At 41.5% G+C, this 15,726-nt stretch overlaps 1 protein-coding gene across 1 annotated transcript; it reads right to left on the bottom strand.

Moving 5' to 3' along the window:
• Positions 1–8,979: 8,979 nt before the first annotated feature.
• On the bottom strand, positions 8,980–14,803 carry LOC135679018 (CDK5RAP1-like protein). Its single transcript, XM_065192362.1, has 3 exons — positions 14,406–14,803; positions 12,695–13,752; positions 8,980–9,854 (listed from the first exon to the last, which is right to left on the bottom strand). Exons 1-3 carry the CDS (start codon positions 14,726–14,728, stop codon positions 9,364–9,366), a joined length of 1,872 nt encoding a protein of 623 aa, XP_065048434.1. The 5' UTR covers positions 14,729–14,803; the 3' UTR covers positions 8,980–9,363.
• Between the last annotated feature and the right edge of the window lie 923 nt (positions 14,804–15,726).

Raw genomic sequence — 15,726 nt, 5'->3', positions numbered from 1 at the left:
TCGCAAGATGGAGCTCCTATCAAGGACACCAATCTTGGATCGATGTAATGCAAAAAGTTGACGAGCGAGAGGCTTCGTGAGTGAGTCGGCTAACTGATTAGCCGAATAGACATGAGAAACTCGTAGTTGACGGTGGACAACTTGATCTCGTACAAAATGGAAGTTGATAGCAATATGTTTCATGTGGGAGTGGAATACTGAATTAGCGCACATATAGGTAGCTCCGACATTATCACAATATATTGTAGGAATAGAGTTGATGTTGAGTTCCTTGAGCAGATTTGTGACCCAATTGAGTTATGTAGTGGCAATGACGATGACACAATATTCAACTTCAGTTGTAGACCATGCGATTGTCTTTTGCTTCTTAAAACTCTAACTGATTGGATTAGCACCAAGGAAGACAATATACCCCGATGTGGATGTTCTATCATTAAAGTTGCCTACCCAATCAGCATTAGTAAAGGCATGAAGCTGAAGTGGAGAGTATTTACGAAGAAAGAAACCATGATTGAGGGTCCCCTTAAGATATTGTAGGATTCGTTTGACCGTAGACCAATGCATAGTAGACGGCCTCTGCATAAATTGTGATAATTTGTTGACTGCAAATGAGATGTCGGGATGGGTGAGAGCTAAGTCCTGTAGGGAACCAACGACTTGTCAATATTGAGTGGGTTTCGTAGCAGGACTTCCATCAGATAATTTGATAGAGCCACTAGTAGAGAGAGTAGTTGTAACCACATTTGCATCCTACATGTTTGTTTTGGATAATAAATCTTGAATGTACTTTCTTTGTGATAGAAAGAGACCGGAAGATGTGAATGTAGCCTCTACACCTAGAAAGTAGTTCAAGGGTCCTATATCTTTAAGCGAGAATCGATCTGCCAACTGTTTGATGAATGCTCGGATTTTTATGGGGTTGTTGCCTGTGACAATGATGTCATCCACATATACCAGAATATATATTGTGTTAATATGGTGTTGTCATAAAAATAACGAGGAATCAGATTTAGAGTTGAGAAAGCCAACTAAAGTCAGAAAAGAGCCAAGTTTAGTGTACCAAGCTCTTAAAGTCTAACAAAGTCCATAAATAGCAATTCAAAGTTTGCCAACATGCCTTGGATACTGAGGATGAGTAAAACTAGGAGGTTGTTGCATAAAAACATCTTCAGTTAGAGTCCCCTGTAAAAAGATATTATTAACATCCAATTGGCGTAATTGCCAATCCTTAGTGGTGGCCAGACTTAGGATAAGTCTGATTGTAGTGGGCTTAATAATGAGATTAAATTTCTACTTCAAGTCTTTGATGAAACCCTTTGGCGATGAGGCGTGCCTTATTTCGGGCAATAGAGCCATCGGGGTTCCGCTTAACTTGAAAAACTAACTTACACATGATGATATTTTGTGTATGATGAAAGGGTACTAGATCCCATGTTGAGTTATGGAGGAGGGCATTATATTCCTCACACATGGCGGTACACCAATGCGGAGATTTTTGGGCTTGAGTGAAGGTGGTGGGTTCAACGATGGTGGATGAGGAATCCATGATAGCATGAAGATCAAGGACCTGACGCGGTTTGAAAATACCACTCTTAGAGCGTGTGGTCATAGGATGGTTGGAGGCTATGGGACCGTAAGGTTGTGTTGTTGGAAGAAGCGATTGAGAGTCATTGACATAGGCCGGGTCAAGTATAAGATTCGGATGCTCTTTACCGAACTCAGATTGGGCCGACCACTAAGCCCGAAGAAATCACATCAAGGAGAGAGCTTTGCCCAATCACACCAACCCCAAAGATATGACTTCCAAGAGAGGGGAAGCTCTATGACCAACTCCAACTATCCATGCATGAGAGTGGACTTCCCTAGATGGGAAGAAGGAGACCCGATTGGTTGGATCTCGCGCGCGGAGCGATATTTTCGGTACCACAAAACCGCGGATGTATCTATGGTGAAAATTGCAGCTATACATCTTGAAGGGGATGCTATACAGTGGTTTGACTGGTTTGAACATACTTATGGAGTCCTTTCATGGCGACAATTCAAAGAAGGACTACTGATTCGCTTCAGACCAACTGATTACGAGAATATTGACGAACAACTAGCAAAGATCCAACAAACCTCCACCATTCAGGAGTACCAAACCAGGTTTGAAAGGTTATCTAATCAAACTCATGATTGGTCTCAAAAACAACTATTGTGGACCTTCATTGAGGGTTTGAAGCCGGAGATCCGATGAGAAGTTAAAGTGCGACAACCGTATACGCTTATGGCAGCCATCTCTTTCGCACGACATCAAGAGGAGCAATTGAACCATGAAGCTCGGAGGACTAGGGTCTCTCCTCAACCAGTAATATTGAAGCCCTTAGCGCCCCCTACTGTCGACCAAGTCCCTACACTAAAGAGGTTAACAAGAGAAGAGCTTCGGGAGCGATATGCGAAGGGGTTATGTTGGCATTGTGACGAGCCGTGGAGCCGTGAGCATCGCTGTAGTAAAGGGGGACTTCTTATTATTGAACCGATAAAAGAAGAGGTCATTGAACATCCAAAAGAGAGCCTTGAACGTGAAGAAGAAGATGCAGAAGAAGAGCCACAACCAACCGAAGTTACGGTACATACACTAGCTAGCTACTCAAACCCGCAAACGATGAAAATTGGAGGCCTTCTCAAACAACAACCAATCACTGTTCTCATCGACACGGGCAGTACTACTAACTTCCTAAATAGTAAGCTTGCTGTTCGGATATCATTACCTATCGAGAATCGCTGCAGGTTTGATGTTAAGGTCACCGACGGACGGATTTTGAATTATGATCATAGGCGCTTGCAGGAGAAACTATTGCTGCAGGACCAAGAGATAATTGCAGATTTCTTCCTTCTCCCTCTTAACAATCATGAGGCCATGCTCAGAATTAAATGGTTGACGACATTCGGTGATATTTCTTGGAATTTTATGAAACTAATTATGAAATTTTACAGTAAGGAGAAACAGGTGACATTGCACGGGAAACGTGGGGGCGACATAACAATGATTTGCACACAACAAATGGAGAATGTTTTTGCATAAAGCATGCAGCGGCTTTTTGGTACAACTTGAGCAGCAAACTAAGGGAGAGCCAACAGAATTTGAAGATTCAAATCTACTTCCTTTGCTTACTGAATTTTCAAATATATTTGACGAACCGCGCAACCTACCTCTTACTTGTCGGCATGATCATTGTATAATGATTCTTCCAGGCAAATCTTCAGCAAATGCTCAGCCATATCAGTATCCACATCTCTAGAAGGATGAAATAGAAAGGATTATAAAAGAAATGCTCGAAACAGGAGTTATTCGGCCAAGTTGCAACCTCTACTCTTCGCTGGTGCTACTTGTACGCAAGAAGGACGGAACAAGGCGAATATGTGTTGATTACCGAGCTCTCAATGGCATAATCATCAAGGACAAATACTTTATTCCAATAGTAGATGAATTGCTAGATGAAAAGGAGCACAAATCTTTACAAAGCTGGACCTTTGATCCGGGTATCATCAAATACGAGCATGCGAAGAAGACATACGGAAAACCACCTTTTGAACACACAACAACCACGAATTTTTGCTTTCTTCAACAAAAGGTGGAATATCTTGGGCATATCATATCAGAGGAAGGTGTGGCAGTGGACCCCTTCAAAATTGGAGCAATGCAAAATTGGCCGACCTCGAGAAACATAAAATTGCTACATGACTTTCTGGGTTTAACAGGCTACTACCGCAAGTTCGTGAAAAACTATGGAAAGATCAGTGCACCACTTACTTCCTTACTAGAAAAAGATGTCTTCCAATGGTTGGACAGAGCCTCTGCTACCTTCGACAAACTTAAGGCAGCCATAACGACGACGCCGGTGCTAACACTACCAGATTTCAACCGACCCTTCATTATTGAGGCCGACACATCTGGAGTCAGAATTGGAGTCATTCTCATGCATGATGGTCGACCACTCATATACACTAGCAATGCATTATCTCCCTCCCATCAAAATAAGTCAACATATGATAAGGAGATGCTCGCCATTGTACGCACAGCAACGAGGTGGAGACCCTACTTGATTGGCCGACGATTTCAAATTAAAACTGACCATAAAAGCCTCAATTACTTTTTGGAGCAAAAAATATCATCCCCTGAGCAGCAAAAAAGGGTAATAAAACTTCTTGGATTTGATTATGAAATAACTTACAAAAAGGGGAAAGAGAATGTTCTTGTAGAAGCGCTTTCGCAGCTACTTGAGCAAGCTGAATTTTCGATCGTTTTACTTCTAACCAGCGGCTTCCTCGAGGATATTAAGATGGAACTGCAGGAAGATTCGGAGACCAGTAAGATACAAAAAAAAATTAGAGGAAGCACCAAGCTCCGTGGCTCATTACAATCGGGACTCAAAAGAATTATGCTATAAGAGACACATTGTGCTTGTGACAAATTCTACTTGCATCTTCAAGAGCAGATTTTGGACAAAGTTATTCCATATGTAGGGTACTAAATTGAAAAGGAGTATGACATATCACCCACAAACCAACAGCCAGCAGGAAGTTTTAAATAGGTGCTTGGAGACAGCCCAAAGTCACCCACCAAATATGACTACCCAAAGAGAACTCCAGACCCAGCCAAGTGCCATTATTGATCGACGGATCATGACTCGACGACGACGACCCACTAATGAAGTGCTAATACAGTGGGCGAACCTACCAATAGAAGATGCCACTTGGGAGAACTATAACGACTTGAAGATCAAATTCCCAGAATTCACGAATCATCAGCCTCGAGGACAAGGCTAATTTGAAGAGGGCGGGTCTGTTAGGACTCTAGCTTGGAGAGTCCTAATTGAGAGGGACATTCATGTAAAAATGTTAGGACTCTAGCTAGGAGAGTCCTAATTGAGATGGACATTCTGTTAGGACTCTAGCTAGGAGAGTCCTAATTGAGAGGGGCATTCATGTAGGAGGTGTTTTCTTAGAGAAGAATTAGGAGTTGTAAGGGAATAGGAGTCTTGACTAGGAGTCCTACTAGGAGTTGGTTAGAAGTAAGAGTCTTAAGTAGGAGTCCTATTAGGAGTTAGGGTTTAGAAGCCCTATAAATAGCCATGTATTCCTTCTCTTTTCATAAGCAATAGATGAATCTTTTCTGCAGCCTTTGAGCAGCAACTTGGAGGGAGGAACCCATATAGAGTTCCAAGGAGGCCGATCCCCTAAAGAGATCAACCCCAAGTTTAGAATCTGCAAGGGTTTTAACAGTGCTGTAGTTGCCACAGAAAACGATGGCAGTAGGATCAATATCGTTGCAGTCACTGAAAGTAGAGGGTTCTCCCTCCTAACCTGTTGAGGAAAATCCTCTAATCTATTGAGGGAAATCCTCCCTCCTAACCTGTATAAATAGGAGAGGGACATGTTAATGCAAATTAGCTTCTTCTGTAATTTCTTTCTCTATCCTTTATCTATCATGGTATCAAAGCAATTCTTGCCTTAGGAAGCTCTACTCTCCCTTCCGCAGCCTATTCTCATCGGAGCGAGGCATGCCTTCTAGGCCTGACCTCCGACGAATTCCATCACCATGAACCCAATTGCTGTACGGACTGCCACCTTCGAGAACTCCTTATGATCGGGCTTGTGGCAGCGCTTGATGAGGTGTTTCTCTGCTGCAGCTGCATCTTTCTGTCGCTACATCTTGTCACCGAACACCTATGCTGCACCACAACAGCCCCCTAGGCGTGGCCTTTAGCAAAGTTGCACCAAGGCTAGTGCAGCTCCGCCGTGTCCTATTCCACCTGTTCCACCAAGCCGACGCTGAGAACCCTCTACCTCCGGCGACTACAGCGATATTGATCCTGCTGCCATTGTTTTCTGTGGCAACTGCAACACCTCATCGGCGAATAGCACCTATCTTCTCCCACGACCACTCTGCGCCGGCGTCTCACCGGCGCTTCTTTCCTCACCGGCACTAGTCTCTATGCTCACAGATCTGCAACCTCACCGCAGACAGATCTGCAACCACACTGCGACACAACCTCCGGCGACTGTAGCGATATTAATCCTGCTGCCATCATTTTCTGCAGCAACTGTAGCACCTCCTCGACGAACAGCACCTGTCTTCTCCCACTACCACTCTGCGCCGGCGTCTCACCAGCGCTTCTTTCCTCACCAGCACTAGTCTCCATCCTCATAGATCTGCAACCTCACTACGGACAGATCTGCAACCACACCACAGCACAACAGATCTGTGTTCCACGCCCCTTCTCAATTCTTCATCATGCATACCTCCTTGTGTCAAATTACTGCAAGCCAATGATCTGCTGTGACTACCATCCAACGGAAGCGTGGTGGAACCTCAACCACCGGCTCCTACGCCCTCGACCAACCCAGCGATCTCTGCTCTCACCCGCCCAAATCTGTTGCTACTGATGCTGTGCCAAAATCCTTTGCATCACTCGGGTCTTCTCTGCTCATCTTCCCCTGCTTCCTCTATCGTAGCAGCTTTTGCTGTCACTTCCCTCTGCATTGAGGCCAACGGAGCTCTTCCACTATATGACTAATCGGTGTAGATTTCTTGCAGATTTCTCCTGCTGTAGCTTCCTTAAGCATCGCTACAGCTTCCTCATCTACAGCAGTCTTCAGTAGCTTCTACAGCCGTAGTCGCAACATCGCTGTAGCTTCCTCCTCTACTTCCCCATCTGTTGCAGCCGCAACCACAACATCGTTGCAACTTCCTCCTCTGCTTCCTCATCTGCAGTAGTCTTCAGCAGCTGCAGCAGCTTCTGCACCCATAGCAGCTATAGCCGCAACAATCTATAGCAACTGCAATAGCAGCAGCGATCTACAGCAGCTTCAGCAGCCACAGAGATTTGCAACAACTACAATAGTAGCTACTCTTCTCACTCATTTCCTCCCCCATTTCCTCCATCTTCCGTGAAGTTTTGCTGTAAAAAAAAAAAAAAAAGGGACGGGGTGGGGGGGGGGGGGTTGGGGGTGGGTGTGCTGGGATGTCTTCGTTATTTTCTTCTGATATTCTAGTTCCTATTTCTATAGGGACTCACAGTTCTTCTCCTACAGGGCTTATCTCCATCAATGCTACCACGTTAATCCCTTTCAAGTTATCAAAGGGTGGCAACTATGCGTCCTAGTGGGCTCAATTTTCTAATCACTTATTTGGATACGACTTGCTAGGCTACGTTGACGGCTCTTTCAATTGTCGGCCAGCCATGCTCAACATCCCCAGATAACCTAGTCCAGTACCTGATCTAGCTCACAAACTATAGCTGCGTCAAGATCGTCTCATCCTCCAAGCTATTCAAGCCTTAGTTGCTGGATCCGTTGCTTCATTGATTTCTACATGTGTGACTGTTGCCAATGTGTGGTCTAAACTATAAATAACCTTGGCAAATCATTCACGTACTCACAAGCTCAATCTTCTCTCCAAGCTAATGGTGACCAAACAAGAGGTAAGTACTATAATTGATTATCTACAAAATATCAAAGTTATCATCGATGACTTAGCTTTGATAGGTCATTCCCTATATGATGAGGAGATCATCATCCATACCCTAAATGGTCTTAGAGACGACTACAAGGAATTAACAACTGCAATTCGGGCACACGACTCGCCAGTCTCCTTTAAAGAACTTTATGACAAGTTGATTGACTATGAGATGTATTTGAAGCCTGTGGACAAACTGCCCGGACCGTCTATCACAGCTCAAGTGAGTCATAAGTCTAAGAGGAATAACACTCAATACCCTCCGAATATCACCAAATATATTCTTGATCCTATGGGGGCCATGCAACGCCCCCCTTATCCTCCTAATAATAACTTCTCGTAAAGTGACAACTCTAAAACTCATCCGCCTTCATATCCTGCCCCTTCAAGCCAACAACGACGGATCGTCTGCCTGATAAAATCGGATACTCCGCTAAAGCCTGTCGGTCTCGACCCCGCTTTCCTACTCCGTCACACTAGCCTCAGGCAAATCACCTCACTCTTTGACGACTAGCCACTCTGGCACCTTCCATCATATCACCCTGCTATCAATCATCACATCCCATCGTTGGAATCGCATAGTGCACAATCGATATTAGACGGCAAACATATCAAAAACTTGGAACATATGTTTCTAAAACTGAGATGACCGAGACAACAACGTTGACAAGTCGTACTGTCTTTTTAACCGCATGGGTTGTCGTGGCAATCACTCGTATGGAGGTGCGAGGACTCGAATGCTTTCAAGAACTGTCGTAGATGACTATGGCTAGCCTCCCTGTCTTTCTCTGTTTTTGTCGAGCCTCATACGAGATTATATTTGTAATAAAGTAAAATCTTTTTTTATTGTTCTGGAAAAAGCTCCTCATTTTATTCTGTGTCAGAGCTGTACCCAAATGTTTTCATAATGTTGCAAACCTACCACAAATATTGGTGACCAAAGTAAAATTGATCTGTTGCTTGAAATATTTGAGAAGAACAAGTGTGTGAATCGAAGCTGAAAATTCTAGCATGATCAAGAATCACCATCATAATTTGGATGCACTCATCATAATTTGAGATTCAAAGAATCAAATTAACACACATACACTATGATCCTGAAATATATGGCTAAATATGTAGTAATGTCAAGATCCAAATGTGATATATTGTCTTGGAGAAGTTATTTAGTAGATGAAGCAAAAAAGTTCAATCCCATAGTTTATAAGCTCCACTAATCCGTATATGGTATACACTTGACATTTTCCAACACTAGCAAAATATAAATTGATCATGAGAAATGTATTGGAATCAATATAATGAGCATAATGATATTAAAAATAATCAGATCAAAGATTTTATTTATAATCATATTGGATAAGGATCTGTTCTTAAGTGATCCCTTGAATTATCACATCCAATTGGATTCAAATCAACATGAAAATGGACCATACAAGCAACAATGACACACTAATGTAGTACCAAACCGGAGAACTCTCTTAGAAACTAACAATGCTAGTATCTTGGATATCCTTAATGGAGTTATTAAGATTTTATGAGTACATAGAATGCAAACCAACTTACAACTAGAACGATTAAAGAAGGATAACAGAAATTAGCAGTTTGCATACGTATGATCTAATGAAGTGAGAAACACTTACTGTGGATGTAGTAATCTCATTCCACTGAGGCTCTTCAAGTGTCGATTGAAGATATTTCATGGAAAATTACAATATTGATCATCATCCCTCAACAAATGTAGGAAGCTCCGAGGAATATTTAGAGGAATTGAACACTTCACTGTTAATGAAAAGGTCTCATCCTCGATCCCATTATAAGCATCGACAACAGCAATACTTTGTCAGTGTAGGCCTTCAGCCATTTCATGTTCTAGAGTCCGAATTCTTTTGGTAAAACCTGCTCAGGCTCGTTCGCGCAAGTGCCTCCCCAAATAAGGATGCCTTTGTTGATCTCAATATGCCAACTTCAACATAATCTCCAATCTCTGGATTTCGCTTCCCATCTGTTTCAAATGAGTGTGGCAGAGGGACATTAAGAAAGGAGACCTTGTGGCCTCTATCACTCCTTCCAACCAGTTCTGATTCAGGTGCTCTCTTATTGGGTCCCTCGACTAAAACAAGCTGGACAGTTCCTACTTGAGATTCATACCTCTGCACTGTGCTTTCACGGAAGGTGTCAATAAGTTCAGTCAGCCTCCTCTGTTTGACATTATCAGGAACATCATCCATGTAGTTCCTGTGGGCATGAGTTCTTTCTCTCATGCTATAAGCAAACATGTATGCCATATCATATCCAACAGACTTCACAAGGCTTAGGGTGTCAGCATGTTCTTCTTCTGTTTCTCCACAAAAGCCTGTTAAAGGGTCTAAGGACTTTAGTGCTGGAAAAAAAGACTATTCTACAATAAGAGGGCAGGCAGTTAAGAAAGAAGCAATGAGCTTGTAAGTTGTAACAACTATCAACAGAACAGATTCTGACTTGTATGATGGTGATGCTAACGACAACTACCAGCAAACACAAAACACAAAGATATCTCTGTGAAAATAATATGCATCAACTTCAGATATTGATAGTATCACTTGCTAGACTGATATTTGGGTAAATAGCAGCAGCAATCACATTAGCAAATTGTAGCAGATCAGACGAGTAAACTTTTAAAGCTGATGCATGTTACTATCACAGGATGGATGTTTCTGTGTTAGTGTTTGCTTCTAATTGTCATTAGCATTACCGTCCTCCAAGTCCAAGCCTTTCTAGCGTTAGGTTAAAACAAACAGATTGAGAAGGCTTAAAGATAGAATTTTCGTGAAATCTGTATAACAAAGTGACATTCGAGAACTAGTGTCAAAAAGATTTTTTAGTTGGACTAGAAAATGGATTGGAAATAAACTTAGAATTCCAACAGCTAGTAAAGACTGACTTACTTAAAAGTCAAGCTCATGAAAAAAGGGAGGCAAAACTCCAATATTTTACTTACACATGTAGGCATTGAATAGGCAGAAAGGAAATACTTCACAAAAAGGAGATAAAGTTCATGTAAGAGGCAGAAACAACCAAGAGTGAAAGAAAAACAAACCAAATAACTAAAGCCAGCTCTATAGTCTACCTGGGAATTTCAGGAGTACCCAAGAAGGCTATAGAATCAGCATATCTTACCATCCTTCAAAGAAAATGTTGGATTAGTTTATAGATGGGAAGGCTTACTTAAAATAATAAATTAGATTAGAAAATCAATCCATATCTCCTTATTGGATGAGGAATTTCATGATATAGAGAAAATGTAACGTTGACTTACGAACTGGATTGCATATCCCATATGGGCTTGCTGATTCAAGTAATTTTCTGATAAAGCTCCTAACGTTGGAAAATTGGACGTAGAAAATTTAAGTGATGTTGTTCAAACAATGCATTTTGCAGGATTCTCTGCCATGAATGACAAAAGATACAAAGACATGGCAAGCAAGAAAAGAATGACATATTATGAATGTTTTGTACAATATTCTGTAGCCGGTCTTTTAAACATTTTCTAGGATCAGAAGGAACCACTAGAATGACCACTATGTGTGTTTTTTACATAATTTGGTGTTCAATAAATCTTTAAAGAAAGCTGGAGCTAACCAAGTTAAGCAACAGAGTTTTCAATCAAGAAAGAAGAAAGTACATAGGCACAAAAACATTTGACATAAGTACCCAAGCATGATGTAAAATAGTCGCTTAATGACCAAGGGAACATGGAATCCCACAGCAACATTACTGATTTTACACTGACACAACAATGGATGATAGATTATAAAGATACATTGAAGGTCCTTGTTATCTTCCAAATGAGCTGAATGTCATTTGCTTTGAAGTATGTTAGAGGTAAGAACAAACAAAGCACTAGATAAGAGGAGAAAGCAAAAACTCATGCATACCAATAGATACCCAAGAGGTTGATTTTTATGGTCTCTCCAAACCATTCTGCCTTATAAAATAAGATAAATAAGGAAAAGCACTTTTCCAAGAGGTTGAATTTTTTGGTCTCTCCTTGAGAAAAGCATGCTCCCAAATCCAAATTTGTCATACATCGTCGACATCTAGACTATTCCCATGTCTAGAGGTGTTTTGAATAGTCAGTTATTGGCCAGTGCATTTATTAAAAACAATCATACATAATATACTTTTCCACACATCAACATAAGTTTTCACTGAGTCCAATTTCCTAAATATGCAATGGTAGATACCTGACAAAGTTATCAAAAGATTATAAACTAATACCAAGGTGCAATACCAGGATCAAAACTGGATTGGTTTCTTGGATCCAACATTGAGATTGATGGGATCAACTGGATCAGCCAAACATAATCAAGGGATTAGGATCGATCAAGAAAGTAATTTCAAAACCCAAAAACAAAAAATAAATAAATAAAATGTTGTGTTCATTACCAAATTATAATGTTGTTTAGAGAAAAAAAATACTTTAGATTTATTAGTAAGTTTGGTGTTATTTATATATGAATCATAAGAGCATATTATAGACTCCAGAATTCACCATATTCACACATTTCAATACACAAACCAAATCTCCCCCACCCCCCCAATCCCCAACAGAAAAAAGCAAAAAATAAAAATTGGTACCCCTTTTTCTTTTCTCCTGCTCTCTCTCCCATCTTTCTAATCATCTCTCAGACTTGCGCTACATCCACTGTCAACCAACCACTGGAAAGCAGTGATAGCACCTCCATATGCAGCCAATGATATTAGGGTCTACATGGCAGCAGACTTAGCTAGACATCTGTCTCTCTAGAACTTGCCACTAAGTTAGATCAGAGGGCTACAACTGTACTAGTTGTCTGCTAATGATCACCAATAAATTTGTTGGTGATCCTACAATAACTCAAGATCAACCAAAATCAAAGAGCGACTAAGGGATCCCCATCTGAAATGATCATATTGGATGAAGCAAAAGTGATCTGAGTCATCTGAAAAATAATAATAATACTAAAAATATTACCTAGAACCAATACAGATTAATTTTTTCAAAAATATGAAATAGTCTGCACAATTAGCACAATAACAACATCTAAGTGATAAAAATAAACATCACCATGATTTTGAGATCTCTTAGATGTTTGATTGCAGAACCATAAAGCATAAATAACATATTAAAAAAAAATAACATCATACCAAGTAATTAAAAATATGGAAACTTACCACAAATGAAGTCACTACTTAGTCCAACATCTGGAATGATGCCTCTTATTTTCTGTACAAGGTCCAAGTATGCCTCCCTGGTGTAACCTCGGCGCATTCTCTCGAGAACTGTTGAGCTCCCTGTTTGAGCAGGCAGATGAATGTTTTTGCAAATATTATATTTATCCTTCATGAGAAATAACAAATCATCTGGAAAATCCTTGGGATGAGGGGAAGTGAATCGAAACCGCATCTCTGGAAATTCAGTAGAGAGTCGATCTAAGAGATCAGAAAAGCGCAAGCCCATATTCTTCACTTTGCACATGCTGGAGAATCCTTCACTGAGTCTCCAATTTGCTCCTGGTTCCAGATCACTGAGCTCAGAAACATCATTGTAACTGTTCACATTCTGACCAAGGAACATTACTTCCTTCACACCCTCCTTCCAGAGCTCACCTACTTCTCTGACAATTGATGAGACTGGACGAGACCTCTCTCTACCTCTAGTGAATGGAACAATGCAAAATGAACACATATTGTTGCAACCCCTCATTATCGAGACAAATGCAGTAACTGAATTGGTCGAGATCCTAACTGGACTAACATCAGCATAAGTTTCTTCAAGAGAAAGCAGGGTATTAATTCCTTTGTGCCCATAGTCAACCTCATCCAGCAAACGTGGTAGATCTCTATAAGCATCTGGTCCACAGACTACATCTACCATCTTATCTGCATCAAGTATTTTCTCTTTCAACCTCTCAGCCATACATCCTAGAACAGCTATTTTTGGAGGGTGTGTAGATTGTGACCTTCCCACAGCAACATTGCTCTTCCATTCCCTTTTTAGAAACCAGAAGTAGTTGAGTCTCTGCCAAACCTTTTGCTCCGCATTGTCTCGGATAGCACAGGTGTTGATGAATATAATCTCTGCATTCTCAGGTTCCTTCACGACTTCCTCATACCCAGCATTTTTCATGATAGATAGCACAATCTCCATGTCATTTACATTCATTTGGCATCCGTATGTTTCATGGTAAATGCGCTGCCCCCTACTGATAATTTGAGAAGTTGATGCTGGACTACATATATGAAAAAGGTAAATAATGTCAGTAAAATTTCTTAAGTTGGCTAAATCAAGCACATCAAAATAATGTAACCAAGCAAGAGAAGTACTCCGACAGCTAATGCACTGGGATTAACTCAGATTACATAGTTTACAGAAAGAAATTAGAGTACATCATCATCCCCCCCCCCCCCCCCCCACTAGTTGTATGTTGTACACGAACTTAAACTGCAACAGAAACAACTTTAGACATGGTTAATCAATACATGCAAAAAGCTCAGAAGCCACAAAGCTTAGAACCATTATGGTTCTCTCCAGTAAAAACAATAGAAGGAAATATCTAATTTTTCTCTGTGTAGAATCACAACCGGACCCTGCCATCTCTATCTCCTCCCGTCCTAACCTATTATGTTCTCTGTCCCAGCAAGCAGAAAAGAGGTTTATTTCTCTTCATAGGATTATGGCACAAGATACAATTTTGTGCAATAACATGACTCAGCATGTTGCCTCCTCTTAAAAGCAATCATACTAAAACCACACAAATAATCCCCATATAAACCCAATATAATAACGTGTCATGTAACCTATCGCAACAGGGCATTTTCAAACAACCATCCTCATCAAGCAGATAAGTTATGGCTACTGATGGGACAGGAAAGGAGAGCATACTCTTGTTGGACATCAGCGGTGGCGGCAGCAGCGGTCGCTGCGTGGCGAACGAAGCCGCGGCGAGAGCTCAGGTAAGGGCTGGAATTGGAGACGAGGGCAAAGATGGAAACAGCCGTGCGGCACTGGAAGAAGCATGGGGGAAGAAGGGGAGAAGGAGGAGGAAGAGGGGGCGGAGGGGAGGAGACGGAGGAGCGGAGGCAAGGTCCGGACATAGCTGCGAGTGGGCAGGGAGGCAAGCGGCGGAGGTTGATGCGGAGGGTAGCAGTGTGGTGGTGAGGTTGGCTCTTCCAGAAAGCGGCGAGAGGAGAAAGAGGAGACGCCATCGGCGGCGGCGGCCACTGCTGCAGCGGCAGAGAGATGGATAGGAGACCGAATCGGATGGGATTGGATGCGAAAGCCACGTCCAGGGTGAGTTGGGCCCGAATTAACTTGGCCTGACTCGGTGGGTGTCCAGGGTGAGTTGGGCCGAAAGTCTCGGGACACCTGTGTCTAGCGCACTGATCGGGATCGAGATCCGGGTTAAGTTGGGCCGAGTCAAGTCGGGATGAAATTGTTTACACCATGGTCCGGACTCCACATAACGGGTCGGATTTTGCCGTCTATGTCCAGCAGCAGTTCGGATGTTAAGTGGGTGCTGATGTGGACAATATATATGCATTTATCATGTGTTCGTAAAACTTATCAAAATATCAGAAGATGATGAGTCTCGAGGGACTGAATCAACTCAACCTACACCGAGAATCGATTCATATTTATAATGATGGAAGGCACTCAACCTACACTGAGAATTGGTTCATATTTATAATGATGGAAGGCCACGTGGATCAATCTAATTGCCTCACATTTATTGACTTATTATTATCGAGAGAGATGTTTCTATGATTTGGTCTCCTAATATGACATATCACACATATACATATTTAATATATATCTACATCGCATGCAAATATATATACATATCTATTATGTGTATAAGCAATCAATCATATCGTGCTTCAACAAACCCTACCAACCAAGACCACATGATTCAAGGTATTTTAAAGTTTAAACATCTGTAGATGAAGTGGATAAATATAGGAATAAAGCCATAAAAGGCAAGGATATTGTGCGGGAGGAAAATGCAAAACTGACGAATACATTACTACCTTTTCCATTTGTTTATTACTGATTAAGATTACATGTTGGAATGTTCATGGACTTAATAAGCTTGAGAAATGCCGGGAGCTCAACAGAATAATCAAGTCTGCCGCATGTGATATTGTTATTCTAGTGGAAACGAAAATTAAACAATCGTGAGTCCAAGCTTAAAAGAATTTAATAT

This window comes from Musa acuminata, chromosome BXJ1-7 (genome assembly GCF_036884655.1).
Source record: "Musa acuminata AAA Group cultivar baxijiao chromosome BXJ1-7, Cavendish_Baxijiao_AAA, whole genome shotgun sequence".
Classification (NCBI taxonomy): Eukaryota; Viridiplantae; Streptophyta; class Magnoliopsida; order Zingiberales; family Musaceae; genus Musa; species Musa acuminata.
This window is presented reverse-complemented; position numbering and strand designations above follow the sequence as displayed.